This window comes from Urocampus carinirostris, chromosome 16 (genome assembly GCF_059441175.1).
Source record: "Urocampus carinirostris isolate Australia breed hairy pipefish chromosome 16, RoL_Ucar_1.0, whole genome shotgun sequence".
Classification (NCBI taxonomy): Eukaryota; Metazoa; Chordata; class Actinopteri; order Syngnathiformes; family Syngnathidae; genus Urocampus; species Urocampus carinirostris.
The window spans coordinates 32680520-32706689 of NC_142364.1; the positions used below are offsets into that span (position 1 = coordinate 32680520).

Below are 26170 nucleotides of genomic sequence, written 5' to 3' on the forward strand. Positions count from 1 at the left end.
GATTGATCCGGTCATATGTAGAAATAAATGTATAAAAAAATACCCCCAAAAATATGACATATAAATAAATACATCACATCGTAACTAAAATGACATCAATGCAATTTATTCATACATGTATGCATTTTGTCATTCATCTTTTCATTTATATATTTATTTTATTTTGTATTTTGTTGTGTATAATGTCATTTACTTTGTCATGTATTTTGTCACAAGAAAATATAATTCAAATGAGGGGCGAGTCAAAGTGGCCGAGCTTTCACTTATTGGTTATTTATCACTGACCAACCATTGGAAAAAAGCAATTAGGCTGCCTATTCTTTTTGATAACATTTAGTTGTGACATACTAAGCAACAAAATAAATGATAAAGTAAATTGAAAATGCATGTATAAATAAATACATATTACAAGTATGTCATGTATTTAGGAATGACGTGATTCATTCATTCACATGGTATATATTTGTAGGTATTTATTCATTTACACATTTATTTCTACATGATTAGTCTTCCATAAAATACCAATAAATACAATTTTTTTTATGTGGTTTCAGTCTTCAAAATATGACATTTTAAGTTTAATTTCATGCGTGTAATACAATAAAAGTAGCATAATTCACCTCTTCAGATCCAAAAATCAACTCAATAACGGATAAAACAGTTTACATGATATTTAAAGTTACGCCATGATTGTCCATTGCTTTTTAGTTCATTAATTTTTTTTATTTTTGTTTGGAGATTGTGTTTTTGTGTCCCTGAGCAAAGTTTAGCTTTTGCACAGCTGTGCTCATAAGCTATCTGTTTTTACACACCCTAGAGGCATTGTACTATTTCACTTGCACAAAAAACAGCTGAATTGTTCTTATATTGGCAACAGTAGTTCCTAAATTGATATGTACCTAATAATGAAGTTTACATGAATGAAAATACATTTAGAATTTTGGTAAAACAAATGCATAATTTGTTCACTATAACTACCAAGATGCTAAAAAGATGTTTAGTCTTATAATATATTTCAAACTTTTCTCAAGTTTAACATCTCTAAGTAAAATTCAGCCACATTATTACTTCTCTGGTATCCTCTTTTTTTATAGGTGCCACAGTGGTGTGTGGAATATGCATTATCCTATGAATTTAGCCAGGGCCTGGTGTGTTGTTCACAGCCTTATTCTGTGGCTGCTGTCAGTCTGGCCTTTCGAGTGGCCGATGAGATGGACCTCAGCTTAGGTCTGGAGGTTGGCTACGGCGTGGCTCATGATGACAGTTGTACACCGGATTCCTTGCTCAGGTTAGTATGAATAAAAAACGTTTATAACATCATGCCAATGCATTATCTTACTGTGTCAGTATTTTGCTTCACTAAGCCATTCCGTTGCTCTTAACCGGAAATATAACTAAATAGGTTGCATCCAAGGTTCTAGTAGTCTTAGTTCATTGTATCAGATTCAAGATTTTAACACTAACACATCAGTCAATAGTATCAATCCTTATTGTAAAAAAATACAAAAACTTGTGCTTGTCGAATAGGCATTCATTTATTTTCTCACTATTATCACAGTTCAAGGCACTTTTTGTGGTGAGTCCTGAGCAAGTACAGCCTGGCAGTGCCCAGCCCTCTCCACGCTATTTTTTGGCACAACATCAACATAAGCATTCACTAAATGTGCACATTTGAGAAACTTGAGGAGGAATATTTGTTTATTTGATTAAGACTAATTAGTTTTAAATGGCTCTTTCTATGAGTGCAAAATGTTTGTCTAAAACAATTGCAATCCTAAAAATATCTTATCTTATGTCACACAATGAATATTTTTTTCCTATTCTTAAAATGAGCTAAATTATGTCATTTTCTCCAACCCTGGACATGGCAAATGTTCAACCTATATTTTCTCATTTTTCTTGAAATATGAGTTGCAAATAAAGTTTAACGAAAAATTAATCAATCTGAAATAAAACTTTTAAGTATTCTTATTTCATCTTAAAGTAATTATACCAATCAATAATTACCTTTTAAAGGGACTTTGTGTATTATTGAGTGCCTCTTGATGGTAAGAAAAAAACCTACCTAATGCTCTCACAATACCATACTAAGCTGCAAATAAACATGAAAATACGAGTATTTGATTTACTTCGACTGGGCAAGACACTGAATCCCTAATGTCCCCAATAAGCAGGTAGGCGCCTTGCAGGGTTGACTCCCTATTGGTGTGTGAGTGTGTGTGTGAATGGGTAAGTGTGAAGCACATTGTAAAGCGTTTTGGGAGGTCTTCATTGACTTGAAAAGCGCTATATAAATGCAGACCATTTACCATTTTACCCACAATTGAACCGATCTCGTTTGCTCTGTTTGCACGATGTGTTTTGCAAATGTCACAACTGGAAATGTTGTTGCTTTCAAATACCATTAACATATTAAAAAAACTAGCGTTAAGCTCGAACACACCCTTAAAAACGTGCTTTTATTTCACCTACATGTTTGAATTGCCTTGTATAACCATCAAACCTGTGTCAAACTAGGGCAGTTTATTGGATTCATTGGTTTTGAATGATATCACATGATCCATGTTTTACTTGCCGCCACACCTTTAGCGGTCTTTGTTCCCCGCAGTTCCGTCATAGTAAATCTGTTACAGCAGGGTAATTCAACACCTTACTTCAATACAGAATGCTCTTAGACTCTGACATAAAAAAGAAAAGATTTAAGTAGTTAGTTTCTCCTATGCATTTTTTTACCAGATAAACGACTACTGTAAAATTCGGACTCGAGCGCACCTGATTTTAAGCCCCACCCAGTACATTTTTAAAGGAAAAACATTTTGTACTTACATAAGCAGCACCTGACTATAAGCTGCATGTGCCCATGTTGAAACATGAGATATTTACAAAGAAAGACGGTACACAAAGAATTTTAATAATATACGGTACTTTAATGTTCCGATAGCCTGCCGATGGGCCGCTGGACCTTCGATAAACAAATACGCGTCAGTGCGATGTCACTGAAATAAGTTATGCCATATCATTTGAGAGCTAAAACCCTTGGGGTTAAAGATACTTGCTTGGTACATCAATGACAATCCATAGAATCCAACCGTGTAAAATATTTACTCCAAAACAGACCATAATTGCACATATATTCGGCCATTACAAAAATTGCATAAATTAGCCGCATCATTGCATAAGCCCCAGGGTTGAAAGCTGATAGTCGAGTATCTGGAGCATTACATTTGTGGGAGGGATTTACTTTCAGAATGGCCAGAAAAATGAACTGAGACCCGACACTCTATTCTTGTTCTAAGACCTGAAGGCGAGAAATGGCCAAGAAACTGAAGATCTCCTACAACAGAGTCTACTACTCCCTTCAGAGAACAGCACAAACAGGCTCTAAGAGTAGAAAGGGAAGTGGGAGGCCCCGCTGCACAACAGAGAAAGAGAAATGCATCGGAGTCTCTAGTTTAAGAAATAGGTCCTCAATGAGTGCTTTCGTTAAATAGTACCCGCAAAACACCAGTGTCAAAATCTAGAGTGAAGATAATATGGGCAAAATAACAGACATTGGATAACTTATTTCATATCTCAAAGTGTGACTTTTTCATGGAAAACACAAACATTTTCTGGGTGAGTCCAAACTTTTGAGCAGTAGTCTATATATATTTTTCAAGTGCGTATAATTTGATTATTGCCTGTTTATGTTTTACGGGCCCACTATATTTTTTGTAACATATTAATTTGTCATTCTGCTGTATTGACCCCTGCTAAACCAGTGACCTGAAGGTTCAAGCCATTAAGTATGAAATATTCTGTCATTGGATAATCTATTTTGGTCAGACATTTTCTACTTTTGCCTTTAGCTACTGTTGAACTCTGACATCTCTCCTTGCCTCTTTTTGTTCGGTAAGGTTTGTCAGTGACACTCGACTACTGGAGGAAATGATGTCGGATCCATTGCTGCATCAATATGGCGTCATCGTTTTAGACGAGCTCCAGGAGCGAACCGTGGCCACTGATGTGCTCCTCGGCCTGTTGTGCGACGTCTGCCGCCAAAGGCCCAATAACTTTCGTGTGGTTCTTCTGACTCACCCAAGTCTTGCTCCTCGGCTGTCTTCCTTCCTGGGCCCTTCCGTCCCTCATCTTTCCCTAGACAGTCTTTCAACTGTAAATGGAGAACTAATGGGAGATGTAGTAGAAGAAGACTCTGTAACACTGAACAGGATGGAAATTATGTATCGGGAACTCTCGCCCGGAAAGGATTCTGTGGTTCCTGCCTGCCACATGGTTCTAGAGCTTCACCGGCGAGGAGAAAAAGGAGATATAATGGTGTTTCTTGCTAGCGCACAGGTATGTTTTACTTTGTATGCTTGTGGCAATCACAAAGTGATGACATAAACATTAGTTATCGAGAATATTTTTGTGTCAAATCAGTGACAATCAGTATGGTTCAGCTCACATGAAATCTGTGGAAAAGGGTAACCACTACAACAGACAATTCATGCACTTAACGGTTTATTTCATTCATTATAGTTCATGGATTATTTTCACATAAATTAGGTTTGATAAATCAACCACAGGAGTAGCCCAGTCCTGATAATATTTGTATTTGAATTATAGTGTGCAATACATCTCTTAGGATAAAGTTGATTCTACCCCTCAAAGGACGGTCATCAGACCCAAAATATTTATTTTTACTAGATTGATATATGTTGTCTATCCAAATAAGTTATTTTTATTCTTTTTGCAGAAAATGTAAACTCTTTTTTTTTTTTTTTTTGGGTTGTGGTACAATTGAATTACTTGATCACTCCTACCCAGAATAAATTGAAAATGTTGAAAAAATGGTTTGATATTAACAAGTTAAGCAAGTGAAACAAAAATTAGGTTATTTGTTAATCTTAAAATTTATATAGGAGTAAACAGGTGAATAACAGATGCAAAAATTGAGTTTTTGCAATTACATTTGTGGGTGTTGTTTAAGCCGTAAACTGAATGGGAAATAATCATAATAATATTGAAGCAAAGAAAACCTAAAGAAATGTTTCTATTATACGTACAGGGTGAGAGATTTTTTTTTTATTCTGCTGTATTGTTCTTTGGTTATTGCTTAAATAAAGTTTTGTCTTGAAGTATGGAAAAATACATAACACACTTACACTAAAGTGCTGTTCGTATTCAAAAAATAACTGCCTATTAATAATGTTGATATGGTACTATAAGATATAATTTCAAATTAAAATAATTTCATTAAATCTAAGCAAAACGTTGTTGGTTATATGTGTAACTTGATTTGTCAGAATAAAATACAGCACAAAGTATCTTAATGATTTGAAAGGGTACTGGACAATTTCTTTGATTCCGAAATAAGTTTAAAAGCCCGTAAAAAAGGGTTTAAATGGAAATCTAATTCTTGATTTTCTATTGTTAGTTATCATCCACATATGAAGTTTGAGTATGCTTATTTTTTCCTACTATTTTGTTGAAAACTTTGAATAAAGGCTAAGTGAAAATGGCGTGAGCGTCAGCCTATTCCTTTTTGGTATTTGTTTTATTTCAATGATTACTTTGCCTTTCCTTGTATATATATTACAACTAATGGATTACAATAAGTTGTCGATCATTTATATTAGATGGAAAATTGGTCTGGCCGCTGTTTTTAGAAAGTACCAATTTTACCCACAAACTATAAAGACTCCTTTACGCCAAGAATAAAGGTGAAATTGATGAACTGGATGATGACAAAAATATCTAAAACTGTTCATTGTTTTTGTGTCTAGGAAATTGAGTCCTGTGCAACACAACTGGAGGCAGAGTGTTTGTCTCTCAATCCTCAACTTGGTACGCTCAAGGTCATTCCCCTCCATATTGGATTGGGTGGACTGACTCAAAGAGTGTACAACACAGAAGTGTCAACTCACAAGGACAATGACAGCTCTGAGGGAAATGATAGCGTATTAAATGGTGGGGAAGTCCAAGCGCTCCAGAGGAAAGTGATCCTCACAAATGGCTTGGCTGAGGGTTCTTTTTCCCTACCTTCTATACGCTATGTCATAGACACTGGCCTTCAACTCAAAACAGTACGTTTTATCTCAAAAGCTTTCTTTAGCTCGAGTACATTCATGTTCCGTATTTTTAAACTATAAGGCGCACTGGTAAGTAAGTAACTGTACTTTTACTTGAGTAACACACTTTGGAGCTGCACTTTGGTGCCTTGCGTACTTCGGCGCCTAAATGCACACTTAAGAGCCAAAGTGCCGAGTTTAGAGGAAAAGGGCATCTATGCACATTACGAAGGAGTTAATGTAGAATGTAAAAAGTAAACATATGCTAAAAATGCAATTTTACTTTTTTTTGTAAAATTATCTAAGCTTTTTCAACATTTTACTCATCAGGTTTACACTGGATCAAAAATATGAATAGTGATAAAAAGGATGTTTTCCAAATTCTGTTTCTTTGAATATGTGCTCACAGCTGCAACGATTTAGAATGGATGGCATTGTGCCATTTTAAACAGCCACATTTTTTACAGAACCCTCAAAGTTGGCTGCTTCCAAGTGCTCTTTCATTATTGTTCTTCCCTTCTATTTTTTCTTTGATCTAACTCCCCAAATTCACAAATTATCATCAAAAATATACATTGTACTTTGCATAAAATATCTATCAGATTATGTAAACAATAGACTTTCCAAAATATATATAAAAAACTTTTCTATACGTGTTTGAAATGTCTGGAGGGATGCGCTCCAGCACCACCTTTTGACTTTCTGTGCACACCTCTTGATAACACAGTTGTGATGATATATTTATAATTTGGTATTGGGCACTCAAAATTAGGAGAAAAGGTATTAATTGATTTTAAACTTACAAGGAAAACAGGAGAGGACTGTACTTAAACCCTGAAGATGCAAAAATCCCCATCAGTTCTTGAGGTACTCCCCTGAGCCCTTTCTTGGTATTAAGTTACGGAGCATATCCACCATATAGAGTGTCAAAATCACAGAACAGCTACATCATTGGCTGATAGTCACTATGATGTAAACAATACATAATAGTCAACATAACAAACAGCAGTGGGCAATAATAGTCAAAATAACAAACAACCCTTGTATCCTAAGCAATCTCTCCTTTCCATCTTTACAATATTAAAAAAGTAATAGGAATAAACTTACCTCTTGAGGATCTGTCAACTGATACGTATCCATCCAACTTATTTTGTCAAATTAATTTGTAGGTCCAAAGCAGGCATGGTCCTAACATTTTTATGCACCTCTGTGTGACACTTCTATAACATATTGAAAATATATAACTTATAACTATATAACAAAAACAATTTTGAATGTTGCCATCCCCCATACTAATATATTTCATATGTAACGGTGTACAACCCATTTCTAAGTCTTTCTTTATTTTTATTTTTAATTTCTTCCTAGGTTTACAATCCACAGATAAGAGCAAACTCACAGATTTTGCAGAAAATCAGCAAAACACAAGCAGACATGCGAGCTCAGCGAGTGAATTGCAACCTTCCTGGTAAATCATAGTTTACAGTTGCACTAGTGAAATTACAGTGGAACCTCGGTTCTCGACCATAATCCGTTCTAGAACCCTGTTCGGGAACCGGTTTGTTCAATCACCAAAATAAATTTTCCCATTAAAAATAATGTAAATCGTTTTAATCCGTTCCAACACCCTGAATGTTTACCATGAATGTTTAACGTAAACATGAAGCTAACCCAGGCTAATCGTACGTCTGCGTTAGTGTAATCTTCCATACGAAAGATTACGCTAACATGAACGTGTAAAAATATAATAATCAGGTCGTTTACAAGTCACTTAGCACCCGGGTCTCTACAACAAGTGGCTAGCGCTTCATTGGAAAGGGGTCTCCGTTCCAACACCCTGAATTTTGGGCTCAGTTCCAACACCCTGAATGTTTACCTGAATGTTCAACGTAATCATAAAGCTAACCCAGGCTAATCGTACGTTCGCGTTATTGTAATCTTCCGTACGAAAGATTACGCTAACATGAACGTGTAAAAATAGAAAAAATGATAAAGAAAAGAATTATGAATAGGATTTCTTACCTTTGTGGTGGTCAGCAGAAGGCGCAGGCAAGATCAGACACTCGCACACCTCTTTCATATTTGGCTATCGTGTCTTTCTTAAAGGCAATAGTTGTACGAACAACTTTTCTTTTTTCACCTCTCCTGCTTGCACCGACCTTCTTCGGAGGCATAGTTAGGGGCTAAAACACTCCGGTCACCGATATAAAAAGCGAAAGCAAAAAGAGGCAAGTGCCCACGTGATAACAGTTGGTCACGAGGGGTGGGGGCGATCTACACCCGTACGCCGCTCATCATCGCACCCTGGCGTACGCACTCACGCATTACTGGCGTTCGAACTCCGAATTTTTGACCGAACAGCGAAGCAAGAATTTTTCAAAAATTTTGGTCGAACTCCGATTTGTTCGAACTGAGAGGCGTTCGAAAACCAAGGTTCCACTGTATTTGAAATGCATCACATTGAAGAGCTAATTGGAGGAAAGCTGCTACTATATGTCTGTCTTATCAGTTGTTTAAATGTTATTGCTTTGATCTAGGTTTGTGTTTGCGCATGTACCCTCAGTCCACATATGAGACTGGTATGGAGGAAGCAAATTGTCCTCGAGTGATGGAGGAGAATCTCAGCCACTTAGTCTTGTTGCTCAAGAGACTGGACATTGCTGACATGGGTCAATGCAAATTTCTTGACCGACCAGGTACCTTTTTATGTAGATCCAAAAATGGACCCGGTTGAATATGAACATTTCCTTTATTCATGAAAATGTATATTCTTCTCAGCTCCTGAGGCTTTAATGCAAGCGTTGGAGGACTTGGACTACTTGGCCGCACTGGATGATGATGGTAACCTGTCAGAAGTGGGTATTATAATGTCTGAACTGCCATTGGAACCACATCTAGCGAAAGCACTGATCGCGGCATGCGAGTATGACTGTGTTGATGAGCTTCTTACAATTGCTGCAATGCTGACAGGTATTGAGCTAAAGTGAAATGAAAAGTATAATCCAACTGTGGAAAAAAATACCATTAAGCTACTTGTCCTCTTTCAGCTCCTTCCTGCTTCTTGAGACCAGAGCCAAACAAAGAGGAGGCTGCTGTTGCTCACTGGCGACCTCTGATGCACAATGAAGGCGATCACATGTCTCTCATTAACATTTATAACGCCTATTTGCAACGTAAGTTACTCATACTTTGTCGCCATTGGAGCCCATACTTGCGAACTTGTACGCTTTCCGTGTATTTTATAAGTTTTTTCAGTTTTAATTGTTTATGCCCTGTCATATATATATATATATATATATATATATATATATATATATATATATAGTGGCTGACACAATATAGATAGATTGTTAATTCTAAACCCTGTCAATGCAGATAAGCGTAAATTTTGCTACTAAAAATAGGTTAACAACGAAATTAGAGTAGATGACCGGCTATCAAACTGAAAAATAAATAAAACATCCATCCACCCATTCATTATCTGCACCGCTTATCTTCAGTAGGATCGTGAAGGGGTGCTGGAGCCCATCCCAGCTGTCTTAGGGCAGTGGGCAGGGGACACCCTGAACTGGTTGCCAGCCATTCGCAGGGCACACAGGGACAGACAGGTCACTCGCTCATTCACACCTAGGGACAATTTGGACAGGCCAATTGACCTGACATGCATGTTTTTGGAATGTGAGAGGAAGCCGAAGTGCCCGGAGGAAACCCACGCAACCCACGGGGAGAACATGCAAACTCCACACAGGAAGGTTCGATCTCATGACCTCAGAACTGTGCCGCACACGCGCTACCCACTGCCCCGCCATGCTGCCCGAAATTAAACATATTTAACAAAATAAATATTACCACTCCTCAAACCTAGAATAAGTCCAGTAGCTTTTCTTTCCTCTATCTAATAGCATATGAGCTACACTCGGGTAATGCTGAGGTTTGTATTCGAGACTGTATCGCTATATACAAAAAATGTAATCAACATTTTTTTCTCCTCCTGGCCCTTTCAAAAAATGTTTAAGCCAATGCGGCCCGCGTTTGCACACCCCTGCTCTCTGCGCTTTAAACAGACCTCTGAGACTATCACAGTGCAGGTGCATTTATTTTATTTTTTTTAACTTTTTATTTCTCACACCAATTTTGACAGAGGTTTGATTCCACCATCTTACATCAACACAAAATATATACAGTTGACACACTCATAAATAACAGAAGGAACAATAAAGAAGAAAAAATACTATTAATAGAAAAGAAGAATAAATGTTCATACAATACATCCATACAAAAAGAAATATATAAAAAAATAATAAATAAAAATATACACCCAAAAAAAAAAAAAAAAAAAAAAACATAATAAATAGGGGGAGGTGATTAGACATCAAGTAAAATTTGTGTGATAAGCTTCCATCTTTTCTCGAATTGGTCAAGTTTCAGTTGAAGTCTTGCAGTGATTTTTTTCCATAATGTACATTTGCTTTAATTTGTCTCTCCATTGTTTTATGTCAGGAGGTTGTGGTTTCAGCCAGGACACTGTGATCATTTTCTTTGCTACCAGAAGCATTACCCTTAGTATATATTTCTGTTGACCAGATAGTAATTCTTCTGGCAATATTCCTATTATGTAAGCCTTTGGGTCCAACCGCAACTCCCAGCCAGTAATTAATTTTATTTCTCTCTGGATACTTCTCCAAAAATTTAATATTACAGGGCAATTCCAGAAAATATGCGTAAAGTCTCCGACCCCCCCACAGTTACGCCAACATAGATATGAGGTATTTTTATATTTTGAAGTGATAGAGGGTGTATAGAAGAATCACATTTTTACTTTCCATTCAAACTCCCTCCATGTCGGGCTGTTGGTTATTTTGTGTCCCTCTTTCAATGTTTTTTCCCATTCGTTGTCTTTTATCGCTACATTAGTTTCTTGTTCCCATTTTTCCTTAACTGCCATGTCCTCATTACTGAGATCCATTCTCAGGGCTTTATATAGTTTTGATATAACCCCCTTTATTGATTGTCCTTTTGTATATGATATTAATAATTCCTCTACCTTAGTTGGCTCCTTACATATTTTCCCCCATTCCTCGTGTTTCTGGAGGTAATGCCTTAGTTGCAAATATTTGTAAAAATCATTTCTGGGTAGGTCAAATTCTTGTTGGAGTTGTTCGAATGATTTCATTGCCTGTGCTTCCAATACTTGGGTAATCAACATCAGTCCTTTTTGGGCCCATTTTTGAAACCCTACCTCCATAACCCCAGGTTTAAAGTCTGGGTTTTTCGCTATTTTGGTAGCCCTATTCACAGATCTTGATATTTTTAATTTTTTTTGTATTGTTGACCAAGTTTTAATGGTTCCTTTAATCCATTCATTCTGGATTTTTAGTTTCTTCCACCTCGTGACTGATATGTATGGTAACGATTCCACAGGCATATTTGGACAAGATCGCTGCTCCATGTCCACCCATATCGTATCTTTGTCTGTAGTAATCCACAAGATGAGTGCTTTAATTTGAGCTGCCCAATAGTAATATTTAATATTGGGTAGGTCTAGGCCCCCTTTTTCTTTAGGAGCTAACAGGGTTTTGTATTTTATTCTAGGTTTCTTGTTTTGCCAAAGGCATTTTGTTATCAATTTATTTAACATTTTAAATGTGGATGCCGGAATCAGAATTGGAAGGGATTGAAACAGAAATAATAGTCTTGGTAATATGTTCATTCTAATTGTTTCTATCCTTCCGATAAGACTTAAGGGCAAAATTTCCCATTTTTCCAAATCTTTCCATATTTTTTTTTTTAACATTCCATAATTTGCATCAAACAGCTGTGTGGAATGTGGTGTAATGGTCACCCCCAAATATTTAAACCCTTTATTTGTCCATTTAAAATCAAATCTTTCAATCACCTCTGTTGGACATTTTCCTGATATCATCATTGCTATTGATTTGCTCTCATTATTTGAATACCCAGCTACTTCTCCATATATTTTAAGGCTCTCCAACAGTGGTGGTATTGATAACGAAGGTTCCTTCAGCATTACCAACAGGTCGTCTGCAAACAATGATATTTTATGTTCTGTTCCTCCTTCATCAAATATCCCCCTTATTTGCTCATTTTGTCTAATTGATTCTGCGAGTGGTTCTATGCTTATTGCAAACAAGAGTGGGCTTAAACAATCCCCTTGCCGGACTCCTCTTTTGATATCAAAGAAATCTGAACAGTGACCATTTACTCTAAGACGAGATTTAGGGTTTTTATAGATTATTTTCACCCATTCAACAAATATTTGAGGGAAGCCAAAAGCTATAAGTGATTGATGTAAGAAGCTCCATTTCACCCCATCGAAAGCTTTTTGTGCATCCAAGCTCAGTAACATCGAGAGTTGGGTCTTAGATATTGTGCTCGTAATTATGTTTAGTATCCTCCTAATATTGTTTGCACCCTGCCTTCCCGGAATAAACCCTGTTTGATCATTTCTAATTAATTTCGCTATAAATTTCTGCATTCTTTTTGCCAGTATGCTTGTAAGAATTTTTAGGTCATTACAAAGTAAACTAACTGGTCTATAGCTTTCACACAATATTGGGTCTTTTCCTTCTTTGTGCAAGACTGTTATGATGGCTTCCGACCATGATTTGGGGGGATCTCCTTTTGTTAGAGCATAGTTAAATACTTTATGCAGTACTGGTGTTAATTCTTCCTTAAAGCTTTTGTAGAACACCCCCGGGAATCCATCCGTTCCTGGTGATTTATTTATTTTTAAGTTATTTATTGTATCTTGTATTTCCTGTTTTGTAATGGGGCGAATAATTTCTAATGTATCCCCCCCTGTTAGTGTTGGTAAATGTAGTTTTCCTAAAAAGTTTTGTGCCGTGTAGTTATCTAAGTCATTTTCTGAGTCCTTGTATAATTCTTTATAATAATCTGCAAATGCTTCTGCAAACATTGTTTAGAGATAGGATGTTTTATTTGTGATATAATTCTATCTGTTTGGGCCTTTTTAAGTTGGAAGGCTAGCAGTCGACTGGCTCTATTGCCCATTTCATAGTATCTCTGGTTCACAAAGCACAGAGCCCCTTCTGCTTTATTTGTCAAAAGTTCATCTAATTTGCTTTTGGTTGTTTTTAATACCTGTAATCTGGATTCATTTGGTGTTTTTTTATGTTCTTCTTCTAGTTCCTTAATCTTATCCTCCAATTCCTTCTGATTATTTAAGCGTATTCGTTTCAGTCGGGACGATATTTCAATTAATTTCCCCCTTATTACAGCTTTCCCTCCTTCCCATAGTATTGATGGAGAAACCTCATTGTTGTCATTGATTTGGAAATATTCTTTTATACACCGTTTTATTTCCTGTACTACGTTTTTATCTGAGAGGAGAGATACATTCATCCTCCAATACCTAAAATGGGGTTCATTGTCTAAATTTAGTTTCAAAGTAATTGGAGAATGGTCACTTATAGTAATATTCTCTATACCACACTCTACTACTGTATGCATATGTTGTCTTGAAATGTAAAAGTAATCAATTCTCGAATAGCTGCCATGCGGGTTTGAATAGAAAGTATAATCTTTAGTTTGGGGATTCTTCTCTCTCCATGGATCTATCAATCCCAATTCTTTAGTTATGTTATTCAACATCCTCGACCTCTTTGTATTTGTTCCATGTACTGAAGGATACTTGTCCACTTTGCAATTCTGTACAGTGTTAAAGTCACCTCCTATAAGTAACATTCCCTTCGCACAGTTGGTTATTACTTTAGCTAATACTTGAAAAAATGTCCCCTTTTCCTCAATTGGTGCATAAACATTCATTATTGATATTTCCCAACCGGCCATTGACCCTATAATCATTATATATCGCCCCAGATTGTCCGTCACTTCTTTTTCGACTTTAAACGCCACCCCTTTTCCAAGTAAAATTGCTACTCCCCTCCTTTTACCATAGGATGCGTAGAACACCTGGTTCACCCATTCTCTTTTTAGCTTCTTATGTTCAATCTCGGTCAAATGTGTCTCTTGTAATAAGGCTATTGAGCTCTGCAATGTCTTGAGTTGATTCAATATCTTCTTTCTCTTGATGCGGTGGTTTAGCCCATGTACATTATATGAAACAATATTTAGATTGCTCATGATTTGTATTGAGTCTCACTGATTTTTGAAGCATACAAAAACACTACATTAATTACTAACACCTCCATTGAAAAAACAAACCAAATTACTAACAAACATATTGACAAGCACACATAATTCCCCACCAAAAAGAAAAAAAACACACCCAAAAAACAAAAACCCATGTCTTCCAAGAGTCCAATCGGAGAGTTGTGGCTACCCTCCTGGAAATATGCACTCAGTGCGTGAACAACTTTTGTACCGTCGTCCATAGTTATAACTAACTAAATATTTTAGCGTAGCTCTATGCCAATATATATAAATATATATACACATATATTGTTTTAATTTAAAGATAACAATTTTACTTGGTATTTTACTTACTTCTAACTTGTTGAATTTATAATAGAAAGGGCAGATATGGTCCTTACTCTTTCACCCCAAATCCGAATTTGGCTTCGTTTTGCTCCATGAGAGCTTGTAAGTCACCTTCTATGATGGGGGTGTTCCTTTGTCTTCCTCTCAATTCCGGTCACTGTGGTCCAAATGTTCTTTGACAACATCTTTTCCAGTGTTTCCGTGTTGTCCTCTTCCACTTCGATCCCCATTTCTTTTAGCAATGTTGCTGCCTCCATCAGTGTAGAGAATGTTCTTATTCCTGAGTCCAAAAACATCTTCAGCTGGGCGTGATATGGGGATTGTGCCTTTACGTTCTTTTCCTTTAACTTTTTGATAACGTCCCTTACTTGTTTCCTCTTTTTTTGGATTTCTGTGGTGTAATCTTGGTTGAAGTAAACGGTCTTGCCTTCGTACGTTGTCTTCCGCTTCCTTGCTTCTTTCATTACGGATTCTTTCACTATGTAGTCGGTGAAACGTACAATAATTTCCCGTGGCAGTGCTTTACCTTGAGACTTGTTCACCAGTGAGCGGTGTGCCCTCTCAATGCGCAAATCCATATGTCCTGTTGTCGGAATGTTCGATTTAATAAAGTTTGTTATGAAGCCGATTGTGTCGTTCCTCTCGGCACCCTCCGGAATGCCATGTATTCTAATGTTGTTCCGTCGTGATCTCGACTCCAAGTCCTCACACTTTGATGTTAGTTTGGCGGTTTGTTGGAGCAAGGAGACTGTTAATTGTTCTAGTCTTGACGTTCGCTCTTCCGTGTTAGCATGTAGCTCCTCCATGCTTTCCACCCTCCGTTCCAGCAACACAGTGCGCTCCAGAAGCTCTTCGATGCTTTTTTCCAGTCTTGCGATCGCAATCTTGTTCTCACTGGCTGCTTCAGTGTGTTCTTGCCGTAATTTACGGATTTCATGGAGGATGGCCGAGTCACGTCCCTCGTCGACCGATGACATTCCTTCTGCTCCCTCGATCTTTTTCTCCTTTTTTTTTTTTTTTTTTTAACTTCTTTAGGAACTTTTATTGATTTTTGTACACAAAACATGGTCGCCCTGTGAAAACCTGGATGCCGATTCAGGCAGTGGGCACGGGGGCGCCGGGCTGCGGGGGCATGACGGGCCCGTCGGGCTTGGCGCCCTTCTGCTCCGAGACGGGCGTGGTGGGCAGCGGCTCGTCTTTGGGCTCCACGATGCTGACGTGGTCGGGAAGGGGCTTCTTGGGGCCGATCTTGCCGCTGGGGTCCCACGGCAGCATGATCTTCACTTTGATGCCCAGCACGCCCTGCCTGAGCAGAACGTGTCGCACGGCCGTATCCACGTAATAGTTGACGGGGTCTCCGCTGTGGATCATGAGGCCGTCCACAAACTTCATGGACTTGGCTCGCTGTCCCCTCAGCTTGCCCGACACCACCACCTCGCAGCCCTTGGCGCCGCTCTCCATGATGAACCTGAGCACGCCGTAACAGGCCCTTCGCACAGCCAAGCCTCCCAGCAGCTTGTAACGCAGAGATTCAGCCTGGGCGATGGCGCACAGTCCGCGCGTGGCCACCTTCTCTGCATACAACTCCACGCTGCCTTCGGGGAAACCAAACCTCTTCTGGACCACGGCAGTCAGCTCTCGGATGCGGCGGCCTTTCTCACCCAAAACATTTTGTGTCCTGGTGGCAAGGATGATGATTTCGGTCCTGGTGGGGGTGACGCGCACTTCCACGCCAGAGTAGCCGTCCTCCGCCAGCTCGCGAGTCAGAAACTCGTTCAGCTCGGCCTTGAAGATTCCATCCGAGACAAATTTCCGCTTCTTGGAGATCTGCACCGCCATCTTCTCATCTCCCATCTTCCTTAGCGCCCTTTTCCTCAACAAGTTTCCCCTTCTTGACCATATTTTGTTGAAGAATTTCTCTTTAATATCAGTCACAATTTGTACCCTTTCTGTCTTTCTCCAAGTAAGTATTACATTACTCTTTAGTGATTTTTGTCAGAGCTACTTTCCTTGCTGCCGTCTACCTCATTGCGCCACCGGAAGTCGCAGGTGCATTTATAAAGAGACTTGATTACAAACAGGTGGATTCCATTTATCATCGTTAGTCATTTAGATCAACATTGAATCATTCAGAGATCCTCACTGAACTGAAGTTGCCGCACTGAAAGTAAAGGAGCTGAATAAGTTTGCACACCCACTTTTTTGTTTTTTAGTTGTTAAAAAAAGTTTAAAATGTCCAATACAGTGTGTTCCACTTCATGATTGTGTCCCACTTATTGTTGATGCTTCACAAGAAATTACAGTTTTATATCCTGATGTTTGAAGTCTGAAATGTGGCAAAAGGTCACAAGGTTCAAGGGGGCCAAATAGTTTTGCAAGCCACTGATATATAATAAAAACAATTTCAACCAGTTTTTGTTGGACCAACAAATGCCCATTTTACCTCAAATCCAGACCGTCTTGGTCATTTGAAGAAGACAAAAATATAATCGTCTACGATATCAGAAGATGTTGCTCGGCATTTTTTTTATTATTTACATTTACATTATACATTTTACAAATGTTCTTCAGGTAAATAATTTGGTAAGATGTAACTAGGGCAGCACGGCAGAGAAGTGGTTAGTGCGTCTGCCCCGCGGTGCAGAGGTTCAGGGAGTTTGCATGTTCCCCCCGTGCCTGCTGTCCTGTTTCCTCCCACATTCCAAAAACATGCGTGGCAGGTTAATTGGTGACTTCAAGTTGTCCCGAGGTATGAGCGAGCATGTGAATGGTTGTCTGTCTTCGTGGGCACTGTCACTGGCTGGCCCTCGGTTCAGGTTGTCCACTGCCCAAAGATGGCTGGGATGCCCTCCAGCACTCACACGACCCTACTGAAGATAAGCGGTGCAGAAAATGGATGGGTAGATGGAAGTTTTAACTTATTCTGTTTAACGATGATACTTTAAAATAGTAGTATTATTATTATTATTTATGTATATATTTATATTAAGCTTTTGTGACAAATTTATATACCGGCGTTTCATTGGCTAACCAATGTGTCAATCATCATTTGAATCGATCGCTATTGGCTGAAGTTATTCGGAGCCTCGGATTGGCTAGAGGGCCAAAACAAACCCTGCAATTGGCCGAAAAAGATGTGTCAATCATCCGTTAAATCAATCGCTATTGGCTGAAGTTATTCGGAGCCTTGGATAGGCTAGAGGGCCAAAACAAACCCTGCAATTGGCCGAAAAAGATGACTGAATAGCAAGCTTGCTAAACTACGCCATAAAGAAACATGTTTCATTAGTCTGTATTTGTAAATATTTTACTCTCGTGGATTTACTACACTCATGGTTGTAAGAAGACCATGATTGCGTATCATTATTGAACGTGAGAACTTAGGTGAGCTATGCGGCTTTATATTTTCCCGGTATCTTGTTTTAGAACGATCTTGATGTTGCTGTGATGAGTTGGGTGGATTAAACTCAATTCCAAGTGTTTATTGTCATATGCACAGTAAAGTTGCGAGCGAAAAAGAAAATAGAAACTAAGGAATGGTTGGCATTTCTTGAATCCCAAGACTTTAACCTTCCGAATGATATTTGAAACGATGCATTTGAGTGACATTGTACGGACACCGCATCCGCACGTGTCTACGACACGTATTTGCTTCTTTGCAAGCTTTGGGAATGTTAAGGGGGTAATCAGTTTGACTGAATCATCTGACTGTTTTGTCGACGTTCCCACTGTAGCGCCTTATAATCCGGTGCGCCTATCTGTGGAAGATATAGGACCAAAAACTATTTTTTGGGGGTGCGCCCTATAGTGCGGAAAATACGTAAAAGTATTTTTCTTCATTTTTATTTTTATGAAAATGTTTACCTGAATTTGGGAACTTCACTGTTAACTTTTATATATATTATACCAAGGAACTGCTGTATCTTAACTTTTGCAAAGACACCCAGGTCTTATTTTTTTTAACTTTGTATTTTTTAATCCAGGTGATAATTGATAATGTCCAATTACTGGGGATAAAAAGCGTAGTTTAGTGGCCAATGTTGCGATTATTACAGACATATGCAACATGCATGAGTGCAGTTATACTGCCTTAAACAGTGTGTCCGTGACTTCAGTTTTAAGTTAAATGACATCAGAAAATATTGTCTTGTTGATAAATGATAGTCGGCAAATACAGCTACAGTGGCTGGTTTGCTTTGAGAGTTTTGCCTGGCTTTGCAGCCATCCAATGGATCTATTTAAAAGTCATTGTCTGACATGATGTGGCCCCCTTTTTTTTAATGCTTCTCTCAGCCATACATCTCAGGCCAGATTAAATCTTGCCTATGATCTGTATGTTTGACATGCCTGAATTTAATCGTTTATTGCATTGTGATTGTGGAATATGACCTGACATTTCACCAGAGGTTACGAGCAGTAATACAATGTTATGGTCATAGAGAACATTTATTAATGTCTTGTTCAACCCACACTTATTGCAGATCATCAGGATGAGGCTTGGTGTACGACGCACTTCTTAAACTACATCGCCTTGCATCTGGCTGTGGTCATCAGGGCAGAGCTGCTAGAGGTCATGCAGCGAATTGAGCTTCCTGTGTCGCACCCTGCCTTTGGATGCCAGGACAACTGCACAAACATCAAAAGGGCTCTTATCTCAGGCTTCTTCCTAAAGGTAGGCCCCAACTTTTTATGTACCGTATTTTCCGCACTATAAGGCGCACCTAAAAGTCTTGTTTTTTTTCAAAAGCTGACCATGCGCCTTATAACACAGTGCGCCTTATATATGGCTCAATATTAAATTCGCAAGGTCTCGCAACTACGAGAAACAGCCGCCGACTCCATTTTTCGCGCTGTGCATACTGGGAAATATTAAACGATTGGTAGTTGCCGGGGCTCGTGTTGTATTTGTTTACTAAGTGGCAAAATGGCTACCCCATTAAACTGCTTAATTCATATTCAACAAATACAGTATTTGTCTGAATCCAGGGTTATGACTGGTGAAGATGTAAAGCACAATTTACCTTAAACAAACGCAGAATTATTCAGAATGTCACGTTTGAGAGAGAGAGAGAGCGAGAGAGAGAGAGAGAGCGAGATTCTCTTTCATACGTGCATTTGTATAAGAAAATGGCTCCTGTTAAGAGACACGCGTACAACGCCGAGTTTAAACTCAAAGCGATCAGTCACGCAGCACAACACGGCAATAGAGCGGCAGCGAGAGAGTTAAACTTAAATGAATCGATGGTACGGAAGTGGAGAAAGGATGAAGATAAGCTCCGCCAAGTAAGGAAAACTCAACAAAGTTTCCGTGGCAATAAAGCAAGATGGCCAGAGTTAGAGGAGACACTTGAACAGTGGGTTGTTCAACAAAGAGCGGCAAGCAGAAGTGTCAGTACGATAACTATACGTATGAAGGCAACAGCGCTGGCACAAAAACACCGGACGTGTTGGATGGCCCATTCACTGAGATATGGTCAATTCGAACACAGCAGAAGAAGAATTCGAGGGATTCGTCGATGAGGAGCTTATAGAGTGATCTTTGTTTTTCTTTTGTGTGTTTACGTTTTACATTTTACAGTTATTATGTTATTGCTTTGCACTCGTTGTTTTTGCACATTACGAGTGTCACTTTATTGCGATTGCACTAACGTTTCATTTAAAATAACAGTATCAGACGTTTTTTTCTTTGCGTGTTGACTAAATGGACAAAAAATAAAATGATATGTCGATGTTGTTCAAAGATGTGTCACGAAAATGCTTTACCTCAGAGAAAATAATAAAACGGCTGTTTATTTATTTTGGGAGTGAATGGAGTTGTGGAAAGCTTGTTTGTTAATAAAGTTTGACCTTTTTGAATATTTTGTTGACATTCCCTTGAGCGTGGCAACATCTAGAGGTTGCATGAAGTAACTACATTCTCTACTGTAGTCAAGTCGTCACATTTATTTACCGTAAATAGCCCTTAATCACAAAAATGTCTCGAAGGACTGCACAGGATTACAATTACAAAATTGCACAATTACCTGATCTTAAACCAGCATGCACTTATAGCGCCTTATAATGGGGTGCGTCTTATGTATGGCATAAGTTTTAAAATATATCATTCATTGAAGGTGCGCCTTATAACATGGTGCGCCATATAGTGCGGAAAATACGGTATTTATTGAAACTCATAAGTTATAGGTTTAGTAGGCTCTCATAATAAGGAGAGAAGACATAAACAAATTTTGAACTCTCTATATGAACAGGAGAAATACTAAACTTCGGCTAAGAAATTCCAACCTGTTCTTAAAAGTCTTTCCCTGATTCCTTTCTTTTTATTAAACAAGGAAAATGGCCAGGCATTGCTGAGGCGATAGAAGGTTGTATTCAGCTGCTTGGATTAACAATTCGCTGGTTCGATTCCCAGCTCCTCTGTGTTATAGATTGAAGTGCCCTTGGGCTTGACACTGAATCCCTAATGCCCCCGATAAGCATGTAGTTGCCTTGCATGGTTGACGCTGCTATCGGTATGTGAGTGTGTGTGAATGGGTAAGTGTGAAGCACATTGTGAAGCGCTTTGGGAGGTCATCATTGTCTTCAAAAGCGCTATATAAATGCAGCCCATTTACATTTAGAGTGGTCGGTAGTCTGGAGCTGCAGTACCCAATTTAGCTGCCAGAGGTTGTTATGAACCCTGAAAAAAAAATCATAACTTTTGGTAGAAATGACCGAGAGAATCCCATCTTTTTTAGCATACCCAGAAATCTATGGCGAGCTAGAATGAATCATCCTACGAACTGGATCCGGCCTGTGGGTTATATGTTTGACATGCCTGTTCTAGGGTGTCTGTACATTACTTTTAAGTAATCCAATCAGAATTGGACTTGTCCTTCTCAGGTGGCTCACGATGTGGATGGTTCGGGCAACTATCTTCTGATCACTCATCGGCATGTGGCTCAACTGCACCCGCTCTCTTCGTATTTGTGTCGTCAGCCCTGTCCTGCTCCACCTACTTGGGTTCTCTACCACAAATTCACCATCTCCTGTGACAATTGCATATGCATCATATCGGAGGTGCACCCGCAGATGTAAGTCAAATCAAGCATTGAAGATGCAACTGCTTCGTATTTCTTCTTCGTCTTTTTCGTCGCCTCTACCCCGACCAATCAGAAGTCTGCTCCTATACACACACACATGCGACTGTGTACGGTAAATGATGTGACAATAGTTTTTACCCAACTGATTTGTCTCAAAACCTGTCGTCGGGAGGTGACCAAACCCCCCCAAATTTCAACCCCTAAATGTCGAGACTTTATCACATAGACGACGTCCCACGCTCCCATATCCAAAAAAACGCTAGCATCACGCTCGCTGAGTAAAGTTTATGTGCGGTAGCTCTGTTTCCTTCTGTATCGGACTGCTCGATTGCGTTTAACTTGAAAGTTGCGTCATGTGCCTTTTTTATTGCAATTTGCATGATGAGAACATGTCTACGCTAATTTAATTTGTGCACAAGCTAAGAAGTTGCAGTCTAATTCTTACCTTTTGCACTCGAGCGCCGCTGGCGGGCGTTCGAAAAATTACATAAATTGGCCGCATCACTGAATAAGCCGCAGGGTTGAAAGTTTGGGAAAAAAGTAGCGGCTTATTGTCCGGAATTTACGGTATGTCAAATATTAATTTCTCAACCTATAAGCGTTGATTAAAATGCAATTTTAGATAAAAGTTCATGTATTTTTGCGTATCATTTAAATCAATTAAATATATTTTTTCAAATATTTTTTCTTTTTACCACCAGAAGGCACTAAATAATGCACAATGTCCCTTTAACAAATCACAGCTGTTTAACTAGTTTTTGCCCCCAACAATATACTGTATTTGTAAGTAGAGTATTATTAAAATAAACATTTCTATGGATGGAGGCACTTATTGATTGATTAGTTATCTTTTTTTTTTAAAAAAATGTTTACTTAAAACTTTTAGATGAAGGTGACACAAAGTGCAATGAAAGAAATACGGAAATAAATAGTGACTAATTATGTAACAAAATGCAGAAATAGCGTCGCACCTCAGTATAATTGCACCAGCCAAAAACGGTGTAGTCAAGAAGGAAACACCATATATGTGGCATTCCGACTATATGCCGCAACCCCCGGCCAAACTATGAAAAAAAACTGAGACTTATAGTCCGGAAAGTACGATAAGAGAATAGACTTATATATTTAGGTTTTACATGATTTATTGATCCATGTCTATTTGTAGATATTTATCTATTTATACATTTATTTCTACGTAAGGCAGGATTGGTCTTTAGAATTGACTTGGCTTCCTGTTACGTATGTGAGGTCAAACTCAAACAATCTTATCAAAACACAAATCAATATAAAAATGGTTGCAAGTGACACAGGTTTGACATCTACCTTATTCCATATCTACAGAAAAGAAGTAATTCTTAAAGAACAATGAGTGATGTGCCTGTTTTGCGGGGCGTATATTCAAAATGTATCACCCTGTGTTGCAGGCTTGTGGAACTCACACCTCAGTATTTCCTGGAAAATCTCCCCTCCAGTGACGGCAAAGAGCTACTTATTAAGCTGAGGCAAACTACAGAGCCTTACTCTTTCCACCGAGATGGAGTTACGGGCGCTTGTAGTAGCTCCCACAATGATGTAGAAACTGGAGATTCTCAAAATCAGTCTGGCACTGAGCTCTGTGTTGTCCAGTGAACACTGAATGCATCTGTGAGATTTACGATTCAGATTTTACACTGAACATTTGTCTTTTATTAGTTGTGAAAAACACTAATATATTTTAAGTAATGTTTGGAGGGAGAAGTGAAATGTTGTTTTTATTGTGGTGTACTGTAATGTTACTTATTGTCTTATAGACTTCTTTCAATTAAAAAACAGTTGTAGCAGGGGTTAGCATCTGGTGAGGGACAGTTCGATTTACAAATAAATGGACTTGCATCTTTTCCGGCATTTGACTGGCAGAGCAAGAAAGCAATGTATAAACTTGAGCATTGAAAAACACGTTTTATTATCTTCTAAATTAAGTATATGCACTGCTCCTTTTGAAAAAAAAAAAAAAGCATCAACAGATGCTGTTGCTGTTAGCTAGCCAATACAATGATTAATTCTATTATTTGGGGCTGAGATGTGAGGCAAATCCAGATCTTTGCTCTCACTATCGCGCTTTGCCATAAAGCAAAAGAATTGTGTGCCTCACTCTTAGATAGAAATTGTATGAATAATATTCATAATGTAAAATTTCTGCAGTTTTGACAAATAAAATCCTAAAATTAGGAAATTAAATGAGAAAGACCTTTTAACAATGAATGAATATAACCATTTCATTTTACAGTATTTCAATCTTATATACTCTATGATGACAGGTGAGGCACTGCAAATCACTGCCTAGCAGATAAAAGCTTAATTCTCTAATTTTATGAAATATTCATACCTAGCTTGGAAATTAAAACACTTAAAATAGGCACAAGGATTTACCAGCTTCAATATACTTTTCCTTTTCTTAACTATAAATACAGTTTATCCCTTTTACTATTAAAATAAGTTAGAATGTCTGTCTTACATTTAAAAAAATATATCCTACTTTAAATAAGCAAATTCTCCGTCAAAGTTGTAAGATTTTTTTTTTTGCAGGGTGTGATGCCTTCTCTTATAAAATGAAAGTTTTTCTAGAGAAGACAATTTCTAACCAGAATTTTGCCTCGCTGTTGACACCATGTCAAAACACGCCTCTCATACTAATTGCATTGATAATTTTCACAATAAAATGTAAAAAAAACAGAGTCCAAAAATTGTAAAGTAAATGCGAAAGAACCTTTAACTGTGATTAAAATTACACTTTCATATATTTTTAATTTTTCATGTCCTTTATGAAACGTGAGGCACAACTTCACCTGCCTCCTCTAACTGCATGTCACCGTTGTACAGGAAGCAGTTTCTTTCTATTTCTTTTTCTAAGCAGTGGAGAACACAAATACAATAAGTGGTAATACAGCTCCTGCTTCTCTCTCTCCCATCAATTCGATCGTTTGTTTTTGTAGAATAATAAACAATTTACTGAGGGTTCTAACGGCTAGCTTTTACAAAAGTGGCACCCTTAACCTTGTACATAATCTCAACATTTTTTCCCCAAAAACACTAGGGGCTAAAAGGTAGAAAAAATATTTTTATAATTGCACCGTGCTCTTCTTTCTAAATCATTGCAGGTGGCAACAAATTTTACAAAGCATGAAAAACTGACGATTTTCTAGCATCAACGGCTATTCTACTTTTAGATCTGTTGTAAACCTGATGTGTAAAATGTTGAAACCCTGTTTGGTACATTTTCCAAGTAAATGTCAAATTGCATTCAAGGTTTACGTCTTATTTTTTTTCATATATGTTAAAGGGACCACTAGATGTCACTGTGTAGTGAAGTGCAACTGAAAACTAGTGATACAAAGCACAAGGAAGAATACAAATAACAGACACACAAGGAGACCAAATTCTTTCTTACTTTTTTGCTGAGCCTTTTTGATTATTTCTGGGTGGACGACAACTATGTCAGTTCCCTTTAGGTGAAATCAATATTGTTTTCTCTTATTGTTTTTTTGCCACCAGGAGGCGTTAGAAAATACTGAAATAAATATTATTTTGCTTTAATTGTGATCTTTTTAAGACAAATTTGATGAGACTAATCATTTTAAAAAGAAATGTAAGGTGTAAATGTCTTAGTGTATATCTATTCATAAAAGAAAAAAAAAAAAGCTTTCTCCATGATCGTCGCCCCTGGCTAAATTTTTAATACCCAATGGTCAAGTCATGTTGATTAGTACAGCCCTTAATCACACAGAGTCTCAAAGGGCTGCACAGACCACAGACTATTATTACACCATCTCCTGATCTAAAACCTACATGAGGACAAGGAAAAACTCAAAAACCTCAACTTGAGGAAAATGAAGAAACCTTGAGAAGGGACTGCACATGGGGCAAGCCCCCTTCCAGGATGACCAGGCTGCAATGGATGTTGCAATAACAAATAATAAACGGATATTGTCAACATAAAATATAGGTTATTCACATGCTATAGAAAAGAAATGTATTTTAAGCTTCGTTTTTAAGCTTTTCCACTGAGGTTGCAGATCGAATCCGAGCTCCGGCTCCAAATACAGTAATTGCCCACCCCTGGAAGAGATCATGTAAATCATTAAAGTAGGTATGCAAATGATCAAGCAATAGGATGCAATAGGGTCTACATTTGCTTAGGGACCTGTCAAGGCTGTAACCACTGCATTAAAGCACCTATTTTTATCCACTGATTAATTTACATTATTTCCAGAATGGTCTGTACAAGTTACTCCATTACTCAGAAACTAAAAAAAAAACATAGAATATATCATGAAAAGTGTAGAATAAACAAAACGTTTGTCTTCTGTCATGACTTCAGAAGAATGCATAAACACAGTAACACCTCTAGTCGCCCTCACAAAACGTACTTTCTTGAACCCAGCAGGGGGGGCTGTAATACTATGAAATAATACAGTTTCAACACTCTCAATGCTCATTCCTAAAATTTAAAATAAAATAAAATGGTTCTTAAAAGACATAAATACAAGTGTATTTAACAACATAGAAATCTAATAACACATA

General features: G+C 38.0%; 1 protein-coding gene and 1 pseudogene across 2 annotated transcripts in view; one reads left to right on the top strand and one right to left on the bottom strand.

Moving 5' to 3' along the window:
* The window catches only part of dqx1 (DEAQ box RNA-dependent ATPase 1), a 28727-nt gene extending 3833 nt beyond the window's left edge, over positions 1 to 24894 (top strand). For both annotated transcript variants that reach the window (XM_088320154.1, XM_088320155.1), the window contains 10 exons: positions 1095 to 1288; positions 3897 to 4335; positions 5766 to 6065; positions 7419 to 7518; positions 8588 to 8746; positions 8829 to 9020; positions 9098 to 9223; positions 19013 to 19203; positions 21411 to 21601; positions 23035 to 24894. In XM_088320154.1, the coding sequence (XP_088176280.1) occupies positions 1095 to 1288; positions 3897 to 4335; positions 5766 to 6065; positions 7419 to 7518; positions 8588 to 8746; positions 8829 to 9020; positions 9098 to 9223; positions 19013 to 19203; positions 21411 to 21601; positions 23035 to 23239 (2097 nt within the window). In that variant the 3' untranslated portion in view covers positions 23240 to 24894. The remainder of the gene's footprint in view (positions 1 to 1094; positions 1289 to 3896; positions 4336 to 5765; positions 6066 to 7418; positions 7519 to 8587; positions 8747 to 8828; positions 9021 to 9097; positions 9224 to 19012; positions 19204 to 21410; positions 21602 to 23034) is intronic.
* LOC148351104 (small ribosomal subunit protein uS3 pseudogene) lies at positions 15559 to 16385 on the bottom strand (annotated as a pseudogene).
* Positions 24895 to 26170: the final 1276 nt, after the last annotated feature.